General features: G+C 58.6%; 1 protein-coding gene across 2 annotated transcripts in view; it reads left to right on the top strand.

The window, feature by feature from the left end:
• Nucleotides 1–19,420, top strand: part of MGAT3 (beta-1,4-mannosyl-glycoprotein 4-beta-N-acetylglucosaminyltransferase) — a 32,185-nt gene extending 12,765 nt beyond the window's left edge. For both annotated transcript variants that reach the window (XM_046011018.1, XM_046011017.1), the window contains exon 2: nt 14,621–19,420. In XM_046011018.1, coding sequence (XP_045866974.1) covers nt 14,622–16,223 — 1,602 coding nt within the window. In that variant the 5' untranslated portion in view covers nt 14,621 and the 3' untranslated portion in view covers nt 16,224–19,420. The remainder of the gene's footprint in view (nt 1–14,620) is intronic.
• Nucleotides 19,421–19,641: the final 221 nt, after the last annotated feature.

The raw sequence follows: 19,641 nt of genomic DNA, 5'->3' as shown, positions 1-19,641 counted from the left end.
AGGAGTCCCCCGGAGACCCCACATGCATCCCCCAACCCAGCAGTACGGATGCTGGAAGCTCTGCCCCCATCCCTCTTCTCCACCGGGGTCTGATTGATGTCTTCACCCTCTAAAGAAGATGCCCGGATAGGGTAATCCCCACCACAAGGAATGAATGTGTTCGTTGCTTGTGGTGGCCCGGGGCATGGAGCCAGGCAGTGCAGTAGCTGCTTGGGGGGTGGTCCCTTCTGGGCCCCCAGTTTCTCATCTGCGGCCAGCCACCCAGAGTGCAGCCGCTGCTCCCGCCGCTGCAGAAAACCCTTCCCCCCCAACTCTCCCCCTTCGGGGCTGTTGAGTATGGAGCCCACTTGCGGTGAACAGCACAGGGTCTCTGAGGGGCAGTCAGGATTCAGGCTCCTCTCGCGGCCCACCAAGCCCCCAGTTCGTGTGAGACGCCGGGTCCCCTTCCGTCCCACCTTTTTCCGCCGGTACCGCGCTCCTCCGTTTCCCATCCGCAACCCACCGAAAATGCCCCGTGGTCCCTTTGGGAGTCTGGGAACAGTTCAGGGTGACCTCCCACCCAGTAAGGGAAGAGGTGAGGCTCCAAGAGGAGAAGGGCACATGGTTTACCGAGCGCCAGGCGCTGACAGGCCCCTGAGGTGGAAACTGCGCAGGCGCGCACACCCACATCCCCAGCACCTGCCACCGGGCCCTCACCTGGAGAGTGCAGGTGTGCGCACACCCACATCACGGGCACCTGCCACCGGGACCCTCACCTGGAAACTACACACGCACGCACACCCACATCCCCAGCACCAGGCCCCGGGGAGCAGCTTCTGCAGGATGGGGCTGCCGTCCCCGTGCTCCCTGTTTCTTCCTGGGGCAGATGAGGAGACCAAGGAGACCGCAGCCCCTGGGAGGTGAGGTGACTCAGCCAGGTAGAGGTGGGGCCCAGGAATCCAGCAGGCGAAAGGCCAGAGCTGGTGCCAGGCCAGGCTGCCTGTGTAGCCACGTGACCGCCACCGGTTGTCGGCCTGGGGGCGCATGAGACAGTCATCAAGTCCTGAAGGCCAGACACAGGGCTGCTGCAGCTGGGAGGGGACGCCGTGGGGTGCAGGGACCCAGGGCAGGTACTAGGTCAGGTGAGGGGAAGGGGGGCCTGGGGAGGTCCAGGCATGGAGGACGCAGGGTGGAGGGGGAGGGAGCGGGAGGCCCTAGGATTGGGTCAGACATCACTTAGAAGATGATCCAGGCGGGCCACTCAGATCCCCTGAACGCTTTCTTTATCTGTAACAACGAAGGGGGCTGGAATTCGAGAAGGGGGCTGAGGCAGTTAGCACCCTGCCAGAGGACTGCTGTGGGTCCGGCCTCTGGCACGTCCTCCGCGTTCACCCATGTGGACAGGCTGACCAGGGGCAGCTGTGGGTGGGAGCGTTTGGCATCTCCAGGCCATGCAGCTGGGCCCACCTGGCTGGAGGCCAGGGTCAGGCTGACAGCAAGTACGCAGAACCCCCTGGGCGGTGGGTGCAGTTGGCGTGGGACCCTGCCTTGCTCGGCTCAGAGTTTGGGGGCAGCGGGGCCGGGGAAGAGAGAACGCGCCCAGGGAGGGCAACGCAGGCACTAGCCAGGTTCCCCGATGAACTGCCCGCCCCCTGGAGCCTCCTGAAGTCCAGGCCTCGCCAGAGAGGGTTCCTGACTTCTTAGAGCACCAGACCCTGAACCTTCGGGGTTCTAAGATCCCACCACTGGCCCCCATCCAGGGTGATCTGTGCCCACTGGCGTCGGGGGGGGGAGGGGCTCTGGGGTTCCTGCGGCCTTTCAGGAACCTGGGGCTTTGTGAAACGTGGTTTCGCCTCACCTCCCTGTCGTCTGGCCTCACAGAGAGCTGCCCTGGTGGTGGTGGGAGGTGGGTGGCTTACACCGTTGCAGGTGGAGGGGAGCCTCAGGTAGGGGGTCTGGGCCGTGCAGCCCTCCTGGGCACAGGGCTCTGGTGACTGGTCTCCTGCTGGAACCAGGGAGGTGGTGACCCACGAATGGCAAGGCGGCGGGCTCCTGCTGGGGGCCAGGGTGACGGTGGGCAGGGCCCTTGCTCTGGGCAAGGCTGAAGGCAGCAGCCCAGAGCTTGCCTCCCGAAGGAGGACCCTAGGAGCGGTTGAGTGCCTGTCAGTGCCAGGCAGGCCCTTCCGCTCCCTCAGGCCGTCTCCACCACCCGATGGCTGGGAGGGAAAATGGAGTAGGGCACACAGCCAGCCTCCGGCAGCCGGGCCATTCAGTAAGTGCCCGGTGCCTTGAAGAAGGTGATGATGAAGGAGGAGCCGCCTTCTGGGAGGAATGTTCCAGACCCACGGCTCCCCAGACCGGTCCAGCCTTGCCTGTCCAGTTAGAGTGTTGAGCTGTGTCTGGATTACTGCCTCGGGAGGGCAGCCACTGAGATGGGGGCCCAGGCTTCTGCCCAAGCAGCCCCTGAGGTGTGGGGTGTCCTTGCCAGCCCGTTAGGCTCCGCAGGCCCTTCACAGACTCAGATGCTCCCCCGTCCTACCTCCCTCCCACTCTGCTGTCCCTACACTGGGGGTTTCCTCCTCTGGGAGGTGGCTCCTTCTCGGGTCTCAGCAGAAATGTCCTCTCTCCGGGAGACCCTGACACGTGGCGTCCTCTGTGGGCCCATTTTCTCGTTTGTCCTCTGTCCCTCCCCTGGACTGAGCTCTCGGAGGGGACCCATCTACGCCTCTTGTTCCCTGCTGCACCCCCGGCTCCAAATCAGGACTGATCTGCTTTCTCCCTCCTCCCCAGGCAGAGCTGAAGCACCGGCCGCCTATGAGCCTCCCATCCCCGTACCCCCAAACCCAGGCCCAGCCCCCAGCAGGGCAGCTCTGCCTCTTGATTCTTCCTCTGGCAAATCCGTGACTCTACGGGGCCCTGCTGATGGGGACACAGCCCTGGGCCTGAAATTCCACCTTAGTGCTCATTCCTTTGGCGTGTCACAGACATGCATAGAATGTCTGAGCCCAGTCTCATGCTGGGTGCGGGGAACACAGGGTCAGCCTGACTGGGAGAATCACAGTGTGGGAATGGAATGATGGGGCCGCGGACAAGGCCAGTCGCTGCCGAGGTTTACTGAAGGACAGAAGCAGGGGCTGGAGGAGATGCGATCTCTGGCTCAGTGGCTGCTGTCGCGCTTGGGTGGCCGCCACTCAACTCCTCCCACCTGTGCCCCGGTGGCCCGGCACCCCTGCTGGGACGCATCCACATTCCCTCTCTGGACCACTGCAGGGACACAGGCCAGAGCCGTGGCCCGCCCCTGGCATGGCCACCCCCCAAGCCCTGCTGTGTGTGTGAGGCCATCAGAGCCTTGGCGGCCCTTCTGAAATCACGTCCACCTCCGCCCCACTGGGTTTTTAGATCTTTTTTTCAGTGTAGAAATTTTTCCACGAACAAAATCTTAGGAGAAACTCTACTGTATGAAATCGAAAAGCTGAGAGCGCCTCTTTTTGATTGTTCGTGGGGGGCTGTCCCAGGCTTCGTGACCTCTCCCCGTCATCATCTGGTCCCAGGAGTGCCCTGGGGATTCCCCTGAACTTGGTTTGGGGACACCTGTTCTCGGTGAGCACGGTGCCCTTTCCGCGGTTCATTGGTCTGTCTGCATCTTCCCCTCTTACCCCCGCCCCGAGCCGCCCACCAGAGCCCCCACTTCGTCCACAGATGCCTCAGTGTCTCTCCTGTGGCAGACATTCGTCCTGCCCCCCCAGCAGATCCTGTTCGATTCCTGCCGGGTGGTGGGGTCATTGCTCTCCCAGGCAGCGTGCCAGACCCCTTAAACACATGAGATCCTCGCTGCAGCTCTGGGACCTGAACACCTGACTCCACCTTGCTTCCTCCCGCTGCCTCTGCACAGGGAGGCCCAGGCGCCTGCCCCATCAGGTCGTGTCCAACACCCCCCGAGCACCGCCAACTCCATCCCCCATCCCCGGCTTGGGCTCAGCTCCTCTGTGGCTCTGCTCCTCCCCTTTCTCCTTCCCAGACTCTCCCCTTGTCCCACCTCCAGCCCACCTCTAGCCCCTGAGGCTGGGTCCCTCCAGCCACTCCCTCCCTCTGTCACCCAGTGTTTAAGGAGCCTCTGTACCACAGCTCACTGCTGCTCCCCACCCAGGCCCTGGGTCCCAGGCTGGATGCTGCAGACCGCCGCCTTGCCCCCCGCACTACTGCTGTCCCGATGAGCACCGTCCCCTCTGCTCCCGCTGTCTCCCCCGGAGCCCAGCTCCACCTTTCCTGCAGCTCCCTGCCCCCTCCGCCCTAGTCCTGTCTAAACCCGCGTGTTCCAGTTCAGTAGCAGCTAGCACGTGTGGCTGTTAAACTAAAATTCAAATGAAGTTAAATTATAAATTAGTTGCTTCGTCTCCCAGTCAATTTTAAGGGCTCAGTAACCGCGTGGGCCTAGCGGCTGGTATGCTGGACAGCGCGGCCTGGCTCTTTCCGCCATCACAGAGCGTGCTGCTGGGGGGGGCTCTGGAAGCTGCTCCTGGCCACCCTCAGGCACGGGCTGATGGCGTTGCACTCAGAGCCTGCAGGGGTCTGGGGCTCAAGCCAGTGGCACTTCCCCCCCACCCCAAGTGGAGTCCTCATGGGTGTGCACAGGTGAGCAGAGGAATGCTCTGAGCTTCGGTTTCCTCATCTGTAAAGTGCAGATAGTAAGTCCCCCGTCCAAGGACGGCTGGGAGGGTCAAGTGGATATAAAACATACGCTGCCAGCTGGTGCATAGCTGAGCGTGTGGTGAGCGGTGGCCGTGACGTTAACGTGAATAAGGCAAGGTAGGGGCCCATCTCAGGAGGCAGGGGTCGCAATGGCAGTGAGCCTCAGCACTGGGCAGTGGGAGCCGCTGCAGGCTTCTGGGCACACCCGCCCCACTGGCTCATGTCTGAGCAGGACTAATCTGTTTAGCCTCCAGCACTGTCCACTAGGACATTCTGAGCTGGTGGCAATGTTCTATGTCTTCACTACCCGTGGACCTCTGGGGACCAGACACTGATGTCCTCGGTGGCCCCATGACCAGTGGGGAAAGGGGAGGACGCCCCAGCGAGCCGAGGGCAGGTCTCAGCCTTGGGAACCAAGTTTCTCAGGCACATGCTAACCGCTCTGTGGGCAAGTTCTCAGGCAGCTGGCAGGCGGCTGGCAGCTGGTGACTGGCAGGCAGCTGGCGTCAGGCAGAGTGGGGAGGGGTTTGGAGGAAGGAGAGAGGGCCAGGGCACATGAGTTGGGGGGGGCGGGGTTCGCCATGGGAAGAGCTCCAGAGCATGGGCATTGGGCTGCAGCTTTAGCCAGCCCCCTGCCCTGCAGCTAAGCCAGCAGGAAGAGTAGGGCCCAGATCCTAGTGCCCAAGGGAGTGGCGTGGGCGCCCCATCTGGCTGGTCCGAGAGCTGACTCCCAGTGTAGCTGGGCCTCTCCTTTGGGCCTTGGTGTCCTCATCTGTGGATGGGAGCGGCAACAGCTCCCACCTGCCCCACGGTGAGCAGGGTTTGCCAGGATTTCGCAGTTCCTGGGCAGCTGGGGTTCTTGGCCAGGGCTGGCCTGTGGGCTGACTTCTCTCTGGGAAGTGCTGGGAGTAGAAGTCCTGGGAACTGGGGGTCAGGGTACAACAGATCTCCCTCAGCCAAGCTGTTCATGTTTAGCCTGGGGCAGAACCCCTAAATTTGCAGCCCCGCTGGGCCCCACATCTACCTGTTGCTATGTGCAGGGTGCTTGGGGAATCTCGGTTTCCGTCTGCTTCATTACCAAAAGCCCTGCGTGGCTGAGTGAGTAGCTTAACCTCGAAGCATCCATGTCCTCATTTACAAAATGGAGACTCACATACCTTCCTCTGGGGGAGCCCCAGGAATGGGCCCCTGATTTCTCCAGCTGGCTCAGGGGCAGCGCCTGGCCCACTGCGGGTTCTTGGGGAATGTCTGCCAGGAGCCCGGATGATACGCCGGCAGTGGGGATGACCCCCGCATACGGCTTGACCCTTATGGAGCTCTGCCTGATGGACAGCAGCCGAGGGAAATGATGAGAGCTAAAGAAATAAACTCAACATCGTTGTTTATCTTGCATCTTGCCGGAACTCGGGAATTTGTCAGACTCCGTAGCTGCCGCCTCTGCCCGTCTCTCCGTGTGGGATCGTGGAACCTCACGTGAGAAGGACTCTGACCTAGTCTCAGAGTCTTCTGATTGCTCAGGCGCTGAGTTGTTCTGCCTGACCCCAAGAGGGGACCCGGAAGCAGTAACGGAAGCTCCAGGGAGGCTGATGTAGGTCAACAGAAGGAAGAATTTCTACCAGCCCGGCGTGCTTGGAATGGGTGGCCCTAAGAGTTGGTCAGCAGAGGCCAGATGGGCACTTGGCAGGGGCACCGGCCTGGGGTGAGGATTTGGACGATGCTCTTACTCTGTGGCCTTTCAGACCCTAGGAGAGGAGTCTGGACCCACTGTGGGGCTCCAGATTCCCTGGGCTCCGAAAGCCAGATGAGTCACTGAGAATGCCCCATAGGGTGATGGGGGCCAGTCAGTAGTAAACAGCCTTCCAGTTGGCTCAGTCCTTTAACAAAGCCAGCCAGGAGCAAGGCCTGGCATGTTCAGTCATGTCGTCTGCATTTGGTTGCCTGGCAGGAAGGGCAAATGGAAAGAAACAGGCATTTTTAGAGCATCTGTCAAGTGCTGGGCTCCATTCAGGATGCTTTGAAACCATGGCTCATCCATCTCTCCCACAGGACTGCAAGGGAGAGAGGGTATCTTCCTTTTACATCTAAGACTGAGGCTCAGAGAGGCTAAGTAATTTGCCCGAGGGCACACAGTAAGTTACAGGTCTGGGGTACAAACAAAATCTTCCTGATTTCCAGTGACAGTGAAGGCCAGTGTTCACTGAGCACCTACTGTGTGCTTAGGCACAGTTACTAGTCCTTTGCGTGGATTAATTCATTTGTTATATCTCCATTTTACAGAGAAGGAACCGAGGCTGAGAAAGGCAGGATGACTTACCAAGGTCACAGGGGGTGTTCAGAACTGTCATTGCAGCTGCTGTGCCTTCCCTGGGTGCTGGGCAGAGCCTTTGGGTCACATAGGGTAAGACTAGAATGGCGTAGAGATGAGCACAGGGAGGCAGACTTCAGCTCAAAATCAAGATCTCCTTTCAAGCAGATGAACTAGTTGGTGGAGAGAGAGGTGGAGGGGGTTGCCTTCAGAGGTGCCCCCAGGCTGGGGTTTGTAGATGGACCATTTCCTGCCCAAGAGTGGAGATAAGGTGAGCTGTGCACCTCCAGGATTTCCCCCATGGCATTTCCAGAGCATCCTGAGCACCTGCTAGGTGTCAGACCCCTTTGCTGCTGGACACAGACCACAGCTGATCCCTTCTCCTCCCAGTGTAGGAGTTGAGTGCCCCATGGCTCTTCAAGAACTGAGGATGCCAGGGATCAGGTGTCATGAGGCAGGCTGGGAAGGGGGCCAGAGTATGGTGGGCAGGGGAAGTAGCCATTAGGACGTGAGCCACTGAACCATGGAGGAGGCTGGCAGGGGGCAGTGAGAGGCTGGTGGAGGGCATTCCCGGGGCTGAGCTAGGACCCTGGTCAGCGTAGGATAGCTCAGGACCATGGAGAGCTCCACAGGAGCCTGCCGTCACTCTGATGACAGCTGTCAGGGTGTGTCTGATGCTACTGCCATCCACGAGACTACTTACTGCCAGCCTGGCCAGGCCCACAGTCATAGCCTGTGATCTCCAGGGAGCACCTGTCCTCTCTGGCCAAGAGCCCCACCCCTGGACTCAGCCTGAGCCCTGACCCTGAGATCATGGATGGGTTGTGGGGTTCGGGCTCATCTGCTTTCCTCCTTCACCCAATCAGCCTTCTAAAGCAGAAGCCAAAGGAAGACTGCACAAGCAGGAGAAGGAAGAAGTAGGAAGAGGGAGGGAAGGAGGGGCACCTTCCAGGGCGTGGTGACAGCCACCAGTCAGCACAAGAAGAGGAGGCCCAGGGTGGGCTGATCCTGCCGCCATCCTGGGTCAGGTTCAGCCATGGCCTCCTCCATCCCTGATTATCTGCTACCAGGAAGCACCAAGTGCATCCCTCCCGAACTTCACGTAGGAGACCCAGGCCCCTGGGATGGTTATAACTCATGGAGTACGTGTGTGGGGTTGGGGGAGGCTCCTAGAGGCCCTGAAAGTTCTCCCTCCTTTCCCCGGCACCCCCAGAAGCAGGCTGCATGCCCCAGCCCCTCCACCGTCGGGCTCAGGTTCTGCCTAGGCCTCAGTTGCTGAGCCCCCGCCGTGCTTCTTGCTCCTCTGAGACAGGACGGCACCCACCAAGGCCCTGACTTTGCCAGGAGCTCACCTCCAAGCCTTCACTCCTGCCACACTCCCACCCGAAGGTTCTCTGCCAGGCTGGGATCTAGCAATAAGAGTAAGAAGAGTTAAAATGTATTGTGTAGGCACCTATGCACCAGGCACTTTACGTGGATTTTATTAAACCCTCATTTTATAGATGAAGAAAAGGAGGAAAGTTGTGAACTTGCCCGAGATTACACAGGTAGGAGATGGTGGAGCCAGGATTTGCGGTCTCGTTCCAGAGTCTGTGCGCAGCAGTGATGGTGAGCACGCGGAGGAGGCCCACGGCAAAGCGGGGTGCTTTGTGGAGCACTTGCTGTGTACAGCTCCCTGCGGCGGGGAGCTGGTAGTCCGGCTGGGAAGACAGAGGTCAGGGGACGTGAGCTCAGCATGGCGAGTGCTGGGAACAGGGCAGCGCTACGGACTGGTCTCTCTGATTTGGTGTCTTCATGTGAAGCAGGCAGGGCAGGAATGATTATATCCATTTTATAGACAGGGAAGTCGAAGCTCAGAGAGGCCAAGTATCTTGAGGTCCAGGTTGACAGTGGCGGTAGAAACCCAGAGGCTGATGGCGGCGGGCTTCAGTAAGGGTTTGGCAGAGCTCAGTATGGTTCTTCCAGGTCCTAATCCAGGGCAGAAGCCTCTTGGCTTCAAGAGAGGCCGGCCCTGACGCAAAGCAGGCACTGGAGAAATAGTGAATTTTACTGAAATGAGTGAGGGCCTAAGTATGGTCTCGGAGCTGCCCAAGGTCATCCTCAGCAGCAGGAGGGACCTGAACAGGGGTTTCGTCCTCAGGGAGCTGCCTGCCTACGCCTTGGAGGGCAGTGGGCAAGCCCGTTAGAGATCCTAAGTCCTTCCTCAGCTAGACTGGCTTCTCCAGGCAGGTCCTGGCCACCACACCGGACGTGGGGTCCTGAGTTTGGGCGTGGGGGGGGGGGCTAGCTAATGCATGCTAGCAAGCAGGAGTGGCTGGGGGAGAATGGTGAGCTGGAGAGTGCCCCCCCCAAGCCAGCTCCTCCTCCCAGAGCCCACAGGGGGATGCCCGATCCAAAGCATTGCTCACCCCACCCCCATCCATCCTGTGACGCTTCTAGACCAAGCATACTATGGAAAGGACACGAGATTTGGATCCAGAGACCAAAGTCCCCAGCCAGGCTCTGCCATTAGCGGTGATAAGACTGGCCACGCCCCTCACTCAGCCTCAGTGTTCGCATCCGCTGGGAGGGACGCCACCTGAGGGTGAGAGCGGGGATCTGCAGACACCGCCTGGCTCCAAGCCGAGCTCCCCTGGGTCACCATTTCCGTGAAGGCTGCTGAGGGGTGGCTCCACCGCAGTCAGAGGCTTCTCTGTCCTTCTGGGTCCTGACTCCTTGCTCACACTCCACGTCCACAGCAAAGCCAACAGAACCTGATTACTTTCTGCACCCCCCCACCCCGCACCGTGGTTCAAGCCTCCCCCGGCACACCTGGACGGTGCTGGGGCCTCCTCAAAGCGCTCCCTGTTCCGCCCTGCAGGCAACCTCGTACTGACAACAGGGCAGCCCAAGTGAGTGTATGCGGACCGAAGCTGGGTCATGTTCCTCCGCTGCCCAGATTTACTCCTGAAAGCCACATTTCCTGCCCTGGCCCCAGCCTCTGTGTGATCCGGGCCCACCCTGCCTGTCTCCGTCCTGAGCACTGGCTGTCCCTTCTGCCCAGAACCTTCTTCCCCTGCTCCCTGGTCTTCATCACGTCTCTGTCTTCTCAGGGAGGCCTGCGCTGAGCACCGTTTGCCACTGACCCCCAGTCTACCTCCTAGCCCTTCCCCAGCTCTTTTTCTGGAGCACGACTCTTTCTCATGTGTGGTATTACTTGACTCCTTTATTTCTAGTTGATCGCAGGCTCTGGTCCCGCTCATGGCCGTGTATGCTGCGCGGAGGTCGGGGTCCTCGTCTTGTCTCCTAGGCTCCCCGCGACTAGCACGGTGTCTGGCATACAGCAGGCTCTTGATAAGTAGTTGCTGTGTGAGTGGATGATAAGGGTCAGCTGACACCCTTTGGGGGTATTGTGTGGGTCAGGTGTGACGGTGGCTGTTCCATCTACTGGTTTGTCTTCACTGGTCGGCGGTAGACTCTTTGGGGGTATTGGGTTGAGCGTGGCAGATGGAAGAGGCTCAGGGCAGGTTTGCCACTGGATGAAAGCCCACTGGGGACGCCACAGAGTCTAACCCTTACTACTTAGGTGACAAGTTATGTCATCTTTCTGGCCTCGGTGTCCCCAGCTGTGAGATAGGGATGACAGCGGTACCCGCTTCGTGTTGAGGATTCAGTGAAGTCTAGTGTGGAATGTGTTCGGGACGATCATTGGCTTGTAAGCATCAGTGACCGTCAGCTTTGTTATTAGACCTGATGGGTTCTCGAGAAAGCTTTACAATGGAGGTAGAAAGTCTGCCAGCTGGGGCCTAAGTGGGCTCCACGGATTTATTTAGCCACAGCTGGGCCACTTGGAGGGCTACATCTCAGCTGTAAGCGGGGAGGGAGGAGCAGACACAGGAACAGAACTGTCCAGATGGCCTTGTCATCGTTCAGAGTCTCCGTTTTCCCTATCTGTAAAATGGGTGGTTATGTAGCCTCCCAAGGGGGATGGGAGTTGCATGAGACCTCAGGAACCAGTGCCTCAGTTGTTCAGTTTCCTACTTAGATGCTGCTCAGTCCAAAAAAAAAAAAATGTATTTCAAGCACTTACTGAAATATATGAAGATAAGGGATCGGGCCCAGAGGAGTAAGAGTGAAGCTGAAAGTGAAGGTGTCCCAGAAAATCTGGTCTGTGGGGCAGTGACTGGCTCCTGGCCGACCACCAGGTGCTTCGGCATCTTCTAAACCGCCCGAGCAATGAGGGAGCCGCACACACTTCCGTGATTCTCTGCAGCAAGCCAGGCTGGGGCCTTATCCAAAGCCCCAGTGAAAGGGAGATCCCAGGCACTGGTGAGTCTGTCCTCCGAAGGGCACATCCGGCCAGGTGTAACCAGATCCTGAAAGCCAGCCTTGGCCAGGAAGCCAAGGGACAGCTGGGTCAGGGTGACCCCCCACAGGGCTGTGGGGGCCTTTCCCGCACAGCAGGGCCACTGCTGCTGGGGGAGTGAGTGGGAGCGGCAGCCTGGCCCTGCCGTCCAAGGTCAGGGCCAGTTCAGCCCCGCAGATTGGGGTGTGCTTCATAGAGGCAGGTTCCAAGTGGGAAGAAAGGGCCTGCCAGAAGGATCAGGGTTGCCTTTACTAGGTCCCCGGGGCCCTCTGGTGGGTCAGTCTGGAGGCTTCTGCTGTGCTGACCTCTGTCTGCAGTGTTCCCTGATGCCTGGTCTCTGCCACAGCAGGAACTCCTTTCTACCTGTCCTTATCGGGCTTCTTGCCCCTCCACTCTCCCCGCTGACCTGGTCTGCCTAGTCTCACTTTGCCAGAGGAGGGCTGGGATCCATTATAGGGAGAGGAGGCCGGAAGACCTACTTGCATATGTGGCAGAGGAGAGCCCCTTCCCTCCTGCCTTCCCAAAAGCCAATGGAGACTAGTGGTGCCCTCCACCCCGCCCGCCCTGGGACACCTGACATTAGACCCCACTCGGGATTGTGCTGCCTGACTGCTGGCAGTCAGCTGGAGGGCCGGGCATTCACACTGGAGGAGGTGGGGCCCTTCGGACCTGATAGCCCATGTACCCTGGCCCCCGGGCTTGGCCACGCCACTGTTCCTCACCACCTTATTCAGGACTCCTCACTGACATGAGGCTGGGAAGGGGATGGAACACAGGAGTCCACCCAGGATCCTGCCCCAGTTTTGTAACATCAAGTGGGTCCCTGAAGCCCCGTAGGTCCTGGTTTTGTCCTCTGTAAAATTAAGAGATCAGAAAAGGTGGTTCTTAAAATTTGTTCTAGATCAAACATTTCCTGATTCTGTGCCTTAGGACCATGTAGCTTAAAGAAAATGATGTTGGAATCTTCTAGCCTTGAAAATACAGAAGTTTATTGAGCACCTGCTGCCCACTGGGAACGCTGTACCCATTTCACAGGTGTAGACGCTGAGGTTTAGAATGGCGAGGAGCCTTGGGGCACCTGGGTGGCTCAGTGGGTTAAGCTTAGGTTGGGATCTCAGAGTCCTGGGATAGAGCCCCACATCGGGCTCTCTGCTCAGTAGGGAGCCTGCTTCCCCACTGTCTCTGCCTGCCTCTTTGTCTATTTGTGATCTCTCTCTCTCTCTCTCTCTGTCAAAAAAGAATGGCGAGGAGCCTTGCTGAGGGTCACAGAAGTTTGAAGCCAAGTGTGCATGTGTCCACTCTCCCCTGCTGTCCTGAGTTAGGAAGTGGAGGGGAGAGTATGGTAGCAAGGCACCCAAACGACCCAAAGAGAAGTAAAGAGAAGCCACAGAAAGGAACATTTGAAGGGAAAAAATGTTCTTCATGGAAGGACATTGCCTCACTCATGGGGATCTATGGAAGGGAAGATGGAAACACCAGATCCCAAAGGCCAGGTTCTGTCCTAGTCCCTTCCGAGACTCGACAGATCATCCAACCAAGTCACTGGTCCTACCTGGGCCAGTGGGTGTCGCCTGCCTCCCAGGCTGCCGGCCCACCTGCCTGGGCAGGACAAAACGAGCTGGACGATAGCAGTCCGAAGTGCGCCCTTGCTCCCCACGTTCCTTCATGAGATAAACAGCACATCTGAATGAAGTGTTGACTTGACTTAATAGTAACGTGGCCATTTCAGTTTTCGAGTTCCGACAAGTGTCCTATCGTGGTGTAAGACATTTACCGTGGGGGAGACGAGGAGTGTACAAGAACCCTCTGTACCATCTCTGCCACTTCCCCGGTACGCTACGAATATTCTACAATAGAAAGTTTACTTAAACTGTAAGAAACAATATGCAAAGCTCTCCATTCCACAGCCATAAGCTAATTGAGAAATCGAACTATGTAAGTGAATAGAAAGAATGGTTATACTCATGAGTCACTCATGAATAGAGAATGATTCATTCCAAAGAATCATGGATTATGGTGTGGGATTTTTTTTTTTTTTTAAAGATTTTATTTATTTATTTGACAGAGAGAGATCACAAGTAGACAGAGAGGCAGGCAGAGAGAGAGAGAGGGAAGCAGGCTCGCTGCTGAGCAGAGAGCCCGATGCGGGACTTGATCCCAGGACCCTGAGATCATGACCCGAGCCGAAGGCAGCGGCTCAACCCACTGAGCCACCCAGGCGCCCCCTATGGTGTGGGATTTAAAAGGAAATGGTGGATTTATTACTACTGATATGAAAATCTCTTTAATCTGTCATTGATGGAGGAAAACAGCTTGATTGTACTTAGTGTCCCATATGATAATATTTATGAAAAATAGGAAATCAAGAACAGAAGTACTGCAGATGAAACCAGCAACACACCTCAAAGAGATCAAACTGTTTATGCCTGGAGATCAGTCTAGAAAGGGGTAACGAAGGGGAACTTTCACTTATTCTTCTAAATATGTCCAAATTAAATGTGTTTCCTTGAGGCCTATGGACTTTTTCAGTGAAAAGGAATTAAAAAGATTTATTAAGGGCGCCTGGGTGGCTCAGTCAGTTGGGCATCTGCCTTTGGCTCTGGTCAGGATCCCGGGGTCCTGGGGTAGAACCCTGCATTGGGCTCCCTGCACAGCAGGGAGTCTGGTGCTCCCTCTGCCTCTCCCTTGCTCATGAGCTCTCCATCACTCTCAAATAAAATCCTAAAAAAAAAAAAAAAAAAAAAAAAAAGATTAGTCAACATTTGCACAAAAGAGAAAAAAGAAGAGAGGAAAGCACCCTGGGCAGGGCAGGGAGGGGAACCACACGGGGCGCCTGCAGCCCACTCTGCTCCTCCCCTTGGGGCGGGTTCTGGGCTGCAGAGTTGGGCTCTTCCCAGGCTGCGTTGTTCCTAGTGCAAAGTCTAGCCATGAAGCTGGTCTGGTCAGGGCAAGCAGACCAGGTGGGGAGGATCTGGCTGCCGACAGCCAGGTGGGTGTGGTGACCTGGTACTGAGGGGAAGGGCTGTGGAAACAGGAAGGAGGTCCTGAGCTAGGAGGGGAATTTCCTTGATGCCTCACCACCGCAGGGTACTTGGTACAGCAAGTTGGACTCACAGGCTGGCCTTCTGGGGACCAGGAGGTGACTTCCTGAAGGGGCACCAGGCACCGGCCAGGACATTCACAGACACGGTGGCAGCAAAGACCCCCCCCTCCGGTTCCCTCCCTCAGGAGAGGGGCCTCAGGCTCTCCTCACCCAGGTCTGTAGACCCCTGACCTGTCTGCTCTCTCCCTCTTCCCGGCAGGATGAAGATGAGACGCTACAAGCTCTTTCTCATGTTCTGTATGGCCGGCCTGTGCCTCATCTCCTTCCTGCACTTCTTTAAGACGCTGTCCTATGTCACCTTCCCCCGAGAACTGGCCTCCCTCAGCCCGAACCTCGTGTCCAGCTTCTTCTGGAACAATGCCCCCGTCACGCCCCAGGCCAGCCCGGAGCCGGGCAGCCCCGACCTGCTGCGAACGCCGCTCTACTCCCACTCGCCCTTGCTCCAGCCGCTGTCACCAAGCAAGGCCAGCGAGGAGCTCCACCGGATGGACTTCGTGCTGCCCGAGGACACCACCGAGTACTTCGTCCGCACTAAGGCGGGAGGCGTCTGCTTCAAACCAGGCACCAAGATGCTGGAGAAGCCCTCCTCGGGGCGGCCGGAGGAGAAGGCGGAGGGGGCCGACGGCTCCTCCGCCCGGGGCCCGGCCCGGCACCTGCTGAGCGCCCGCGAGCGCCCGGGGGCCCGCGGCCCGCGGCGCAAGTGGGTGGAGTGCGTGTGCCTCCCGGGCTGGCACGGGCCGAGCTGCGGCGTGCCCACCGTGGTGCAGTACTCCAACCTGCCCACCAAGGAGCGCCTGGTGCCCCGCGAGGTGCCGCGGCGCGTCATCAACGCCATCAACATCAACCACGAGTTCGACCTGCTGGACGTGCGCTTCCACGAGCTGGGCGACGTGGTGGACGCCTTCGTGGTGTGCGAGTCCAACTTCACGGCCTACGGGGAGCCGCGGCCGCTCAAGTTCCGCGAGATGCTCACCAACGGCACGTTCGAGTACATCCGGCACAAGGTGCTCTACGTCTTCCTGGACCACTTCCCGCTGGGCGGGCGGCAGGACGGCTGGATCGCCGACGACTACCTGCGCACCTTCCTGACGCAGGACGGCGTGTCGCGCCTGCGCAACCTGCGGCCCGATGACGTCTTCATCATCGACGACGCCGACGAGATCCCGGCGCGCGACGGCGTGCTCTTCCTCAAGCTGTACGACGGCTGGACGGAGCCGTTCGCCTTCCACATGCGCAAGTCGCTGTACGGCTTCTTCTGGAAGCAGCCGGGCACCCTGGAGGTGGTGTCGGGCTGCACGGTGGACATGCTGCAGACGGTGTACGGGCTGGACGGCATCCGCCTGCGCCGCCGCCAGTACTACACCATGCCCAACTTCCGGCAGTACGAGAACCGCACGGGCCACATCCTGGTGCAGTGGTCGCTCGGCAGCCCGCTGCACTTCGCCGGCTGGCACTGCTCCTGGTGCTTCACGCCCGAGGGCATCTACTTCAAGCTCGTGTCCGCCCAGAACGGCGACTTCCCCCGCTGGGGCGACTACGAGGACAAGCGGGACCTCAATTACATCCGGGGCCTGATCCGCACCGGGGGCTGGTTCGACGGTACGCAGCAGGAGTACCCGCCGGCCGACCCCAGCGAACACATGTACGCCCCGAAGTACCTGCTCAGCAACTACGCCCAGTTCCGCTACCTGCTGGACAACCCCTACCAGGAGCCCAGGAGCACGGCGGAAGGTGGGCGGCGGCCCAGGGCTCCCGAGGGAAGGTCCCCCGCCAGGGCCAAATCGGATGTGGTTGAAGGCTAAGGCTGCGTGATCTCAGAGGGCCAGGGGCAGGGTGGGGGCTGGCGGCGGCCCCTCCTGATGTTTTCCTGCCTCCCTCTGCCGTCTGGCTGGTTCTTGAGAAGACCGGGAGTGGATGGGTGAAGGAGTCTTCCCTACTCAGGCCCTCGTGAATCGGGGGTTGGGCCGGTGAGCTCACAAAACATCCTTCCCCATCAGGAGAGGGGAGTCCAGCCCTTCGCACTCCCAAGAGCCCTGTGGCCGGGAGGTGCTGGTGAAGCGTGCATGGTGGTTGCTGGGCAGTGAGGGAGGGTGGGCAGGGCGGGGAAGGGAACCTGCGGGAGCTGCCCAGGGCCAGCAGGTGGGAGCTGCAGCCCCTGCCAGGAAGAAACCTACCATTTGGCCTCCTGGGGCTTTGGACCTGCAGCGGAAAAGTGGACATGCCAGGAGGTCCTGAGGCTCTGTAAATAGATGCTTTTGGCTCCAGGAGGAAAAGGGGACACCAGGGAAGAAGGGGAGGAAAAACAGCAGCCAGCTGGGAAGAACTGCAGTGTTCTCGGAAGAGCTGAGCCAGAAGGAGCCGAGAAATCTGCCCCATAGACCCGCCCCCCCCACCTGCCTGGTCCTCAACAGCACCTGTGGGGTAGGCGAGGGTCTGCAGAAGTCCAAGGAGTCTTCCTTTTGGTTCCAAATCTGGCCTTGACATTCCTTCTTTCTTTTCTTCTGCTGTCTTGTGGCAAGGCGAAGAGTCCAGTTCTCAGGGTGGGATGGGAGCCAGAGGCTGGACCATCAGCCAGCCCAGTAGGTTGGGCGTGCAAGGGGGGCACGGGGAAGGAGGTAGTTCCCCATCACCCCTTCCCACGGAAACCCACAGCTCCAGCTCCCCACCATCTCTGGTAGAGTCACCCTTGCACCCCTCCTTGAGCCTGGCTAGAGTCAGGAAGGCCCATAGGGCTGCCCTGGGCCCAGGAGGGACTTGAAGGCCAGCTGTATGTCCTCTCATTCCTCTTTGCCTCTTGACGGCAGGGGATGTATAGGTTAGATTCTAAGCCGCTCTAATTAAGAGACCCCAGAATACAGTAATTTAAGCAAGACAAGCTTGTTCCTAGCTTAACTGTCTAGAGAGCGATGGTCCACATCCAGTAAGGCAGCTCTGCTTTCCTTCTTATGCACCTTCCACTTCTGGATAGAATGGTTGCTTCAGTTCCCACCATCACATGTGCATCCCAGCACAGGGGAAGCAGAGAACAACAAGAGAAGCACATGCCCTTTCCCATTAAGGGCATGAGCCAGAAATGACTCAAGTCACTTCCAGTCACATCTCGCTGGCCAGGTCGTAGTGACATGGCCACAAGTAGCTGCAAAGGAAGCTGGGGAAAGTCATCTTCAGCCACATGCCCAGCCTCAGCTTAAGAGTTCTCTTAGTAAAGGAAGGAGGAGAGAATGGAGACAGGAGAAAAGGAGCGTCTCTGGCACAGAGGGAAGGGGATGGGGAGAGAGTGTAGGAATGACTAACGCAGTCCTAGGATCCTACTCTCTCAGAGCTGCTAAGAGCACCCGCTCCTGCCCCCACTCACTGCAGCCCAGGGTTGGGGGGCAGTTAGAGCCTGTGGTGGTAGGAGTGGTGATGCTCCCCCCTCCCGAGGCATCCATAGATGTTCACCCAGCGATGCCAGGATGCAGAGCCTGCCTGTGGAACGGTACATGTTTGTGCGTGTGTGTGTGTGTATTTATGGGCATGTGTGCATGCTTGGTGTGTACTTGTACGTGTCTGTATTGGGGTGTCCCTGTAAATATAGGCTTCTGTGTGGATGTAGGGGTAGGGCCCAGGCCTCCCCTTCCCCAGGACCCCGAGCCTGTGGCCACACCTCCTTGCGGCTCCTCCAAAGTGACTTGGGCAGAAAGCCCCTGGGGAGCCAAGAAAGCAAGGCTGAAGGGGGTGTGGGGATCTGTCTGTCTGTCTGTCTGTCTTTCAGTCCAAGGAATGAGAATCCTCCTGACCTGAGGGCTGAACAGCTGAGAGCTCACTACCTCCCCAGCCCATCTTGGTCCCAGCCATATCCTCCCATCCCGTCCCACCCAGCCTCCAGCCTGGACTTGCTCTGGATGTCTTATTGGGTTTCCTGATGGGCCAAGAGAGAGGGGTGTCTCCTTCGCCGCAGCTCTGTCCGAGGAAATGTCTGGCGTGGGCGTGGTCTTCCAGGGAGCAGGCCACTGAGCACCCTCTGGTGGGCGGACAGGAAGCAGGTGGAGGGTGCTCTGTGGCTTCCACACTCCCTCCGCAAGGGGGTCTGTGGTGTGCCCGGAGGGAACCCCTCCCTTGGAGTCATAGCAGCCCCCTCGGAGACCCTCTTGGAGCTGAACAAAGAGGCAGAGGTGGCAAAAGCGGTCAGAATGTCCACCAGGGCCTGCCCTCCCAGCCACCTCTGCCCATCTCCTGGACTGGCAGTCTCGGGGGGCTCCTGAATCAGGCCTGAGCCCCAGCCCAGGGTGGGTTTCCTCATCCATGCCCCTGGCACCCTCAGCTGCTATGGGGATGCCTCCTCCCCAGGCTGGCCGGGGTCCCTGGCTTCCAGTTCACCAGCTCCAGGGCAAGGGAAGGAGAAGGTGGGGAGCTCAGACCTGCCAGGCCCCATCTCCTTCCCTCTCAGTCCCAGAACATGTTCATGGTCACTGCCAAGAGGAGACCTGGTCATTCATTGGGCAGAGAGGGCAGCCATCAGAGGGGTGGGAGGGGCAAGACGTGGGTTTGAAGAGTTTCACTTATACTCACATCATACACTGGGAAATTCGGGGGGCAGGGGAGCCCTGGGCCACTCCCCAGTATGAAAGGAAACCAAACTGTGAATGGGAGTGTGAGCGAGCACTGTCACCAGGTGGGAACCTGGGAACCACTGGCCCTGTGACCGCTAGACTCAGGAGGCTCACAGGTCCTGTCCGCTTGCAGAGGCAGATTCATAGGGGCGGACTTGGGAGAGCTTTGGGGCCAAAGGTGGCAGGCGGGGAGGGGAGACAGGACTTCTCCAAGCAGAAGGCGGGGCCCTGGGAAATGTATAATTTAAGGACGCCAACGATAATAGTATTATTTTTTTTGTAAGGGAAAATCAATATGTACATTCTGAAATCATTTTCTCTGTAAATGGTTGGATTTCATTTCACCCTTAAAGGGATGCTTAAAGGAAAAGATAATATTAATTAATAATAAAAGCAGCTACAAAGTCTTAAAGGTGCACATGTGGGGCAAATTGGGGGGTGCTCTGGATCAGGGAGGGGTGCAAGGGAGTGGTTCTTGTTCTTAAAGACCACCTCGCCGCCCAGGCTGGGCCAGCGGGGTTCGGGGACGTGTGGAGTCCCTTCACTGAGGGATGCGCCCCACATGCACGTGCCCGCTACCCCGGGAACATCCTCCCCCACCCCACCCACACCTGGTGGAAACGCTGGA

Source organism: Meles meles, chromosome 7, assembly GCF_922984935.1.
Source record: "Meles meles chromosome 7, mMelMel3.1 paternal haplotype, whole genome shotgun sequence".
NCBI lineage: Eukaryota > Metazoa > Chordata > Mammalia > Carnivora > Mustelidae > Meles > Meles meles.
Note: the sequence above shows the minus strand (reverse complement) of the source record. Positions and strands in the feature narration are given on the sequence as shown.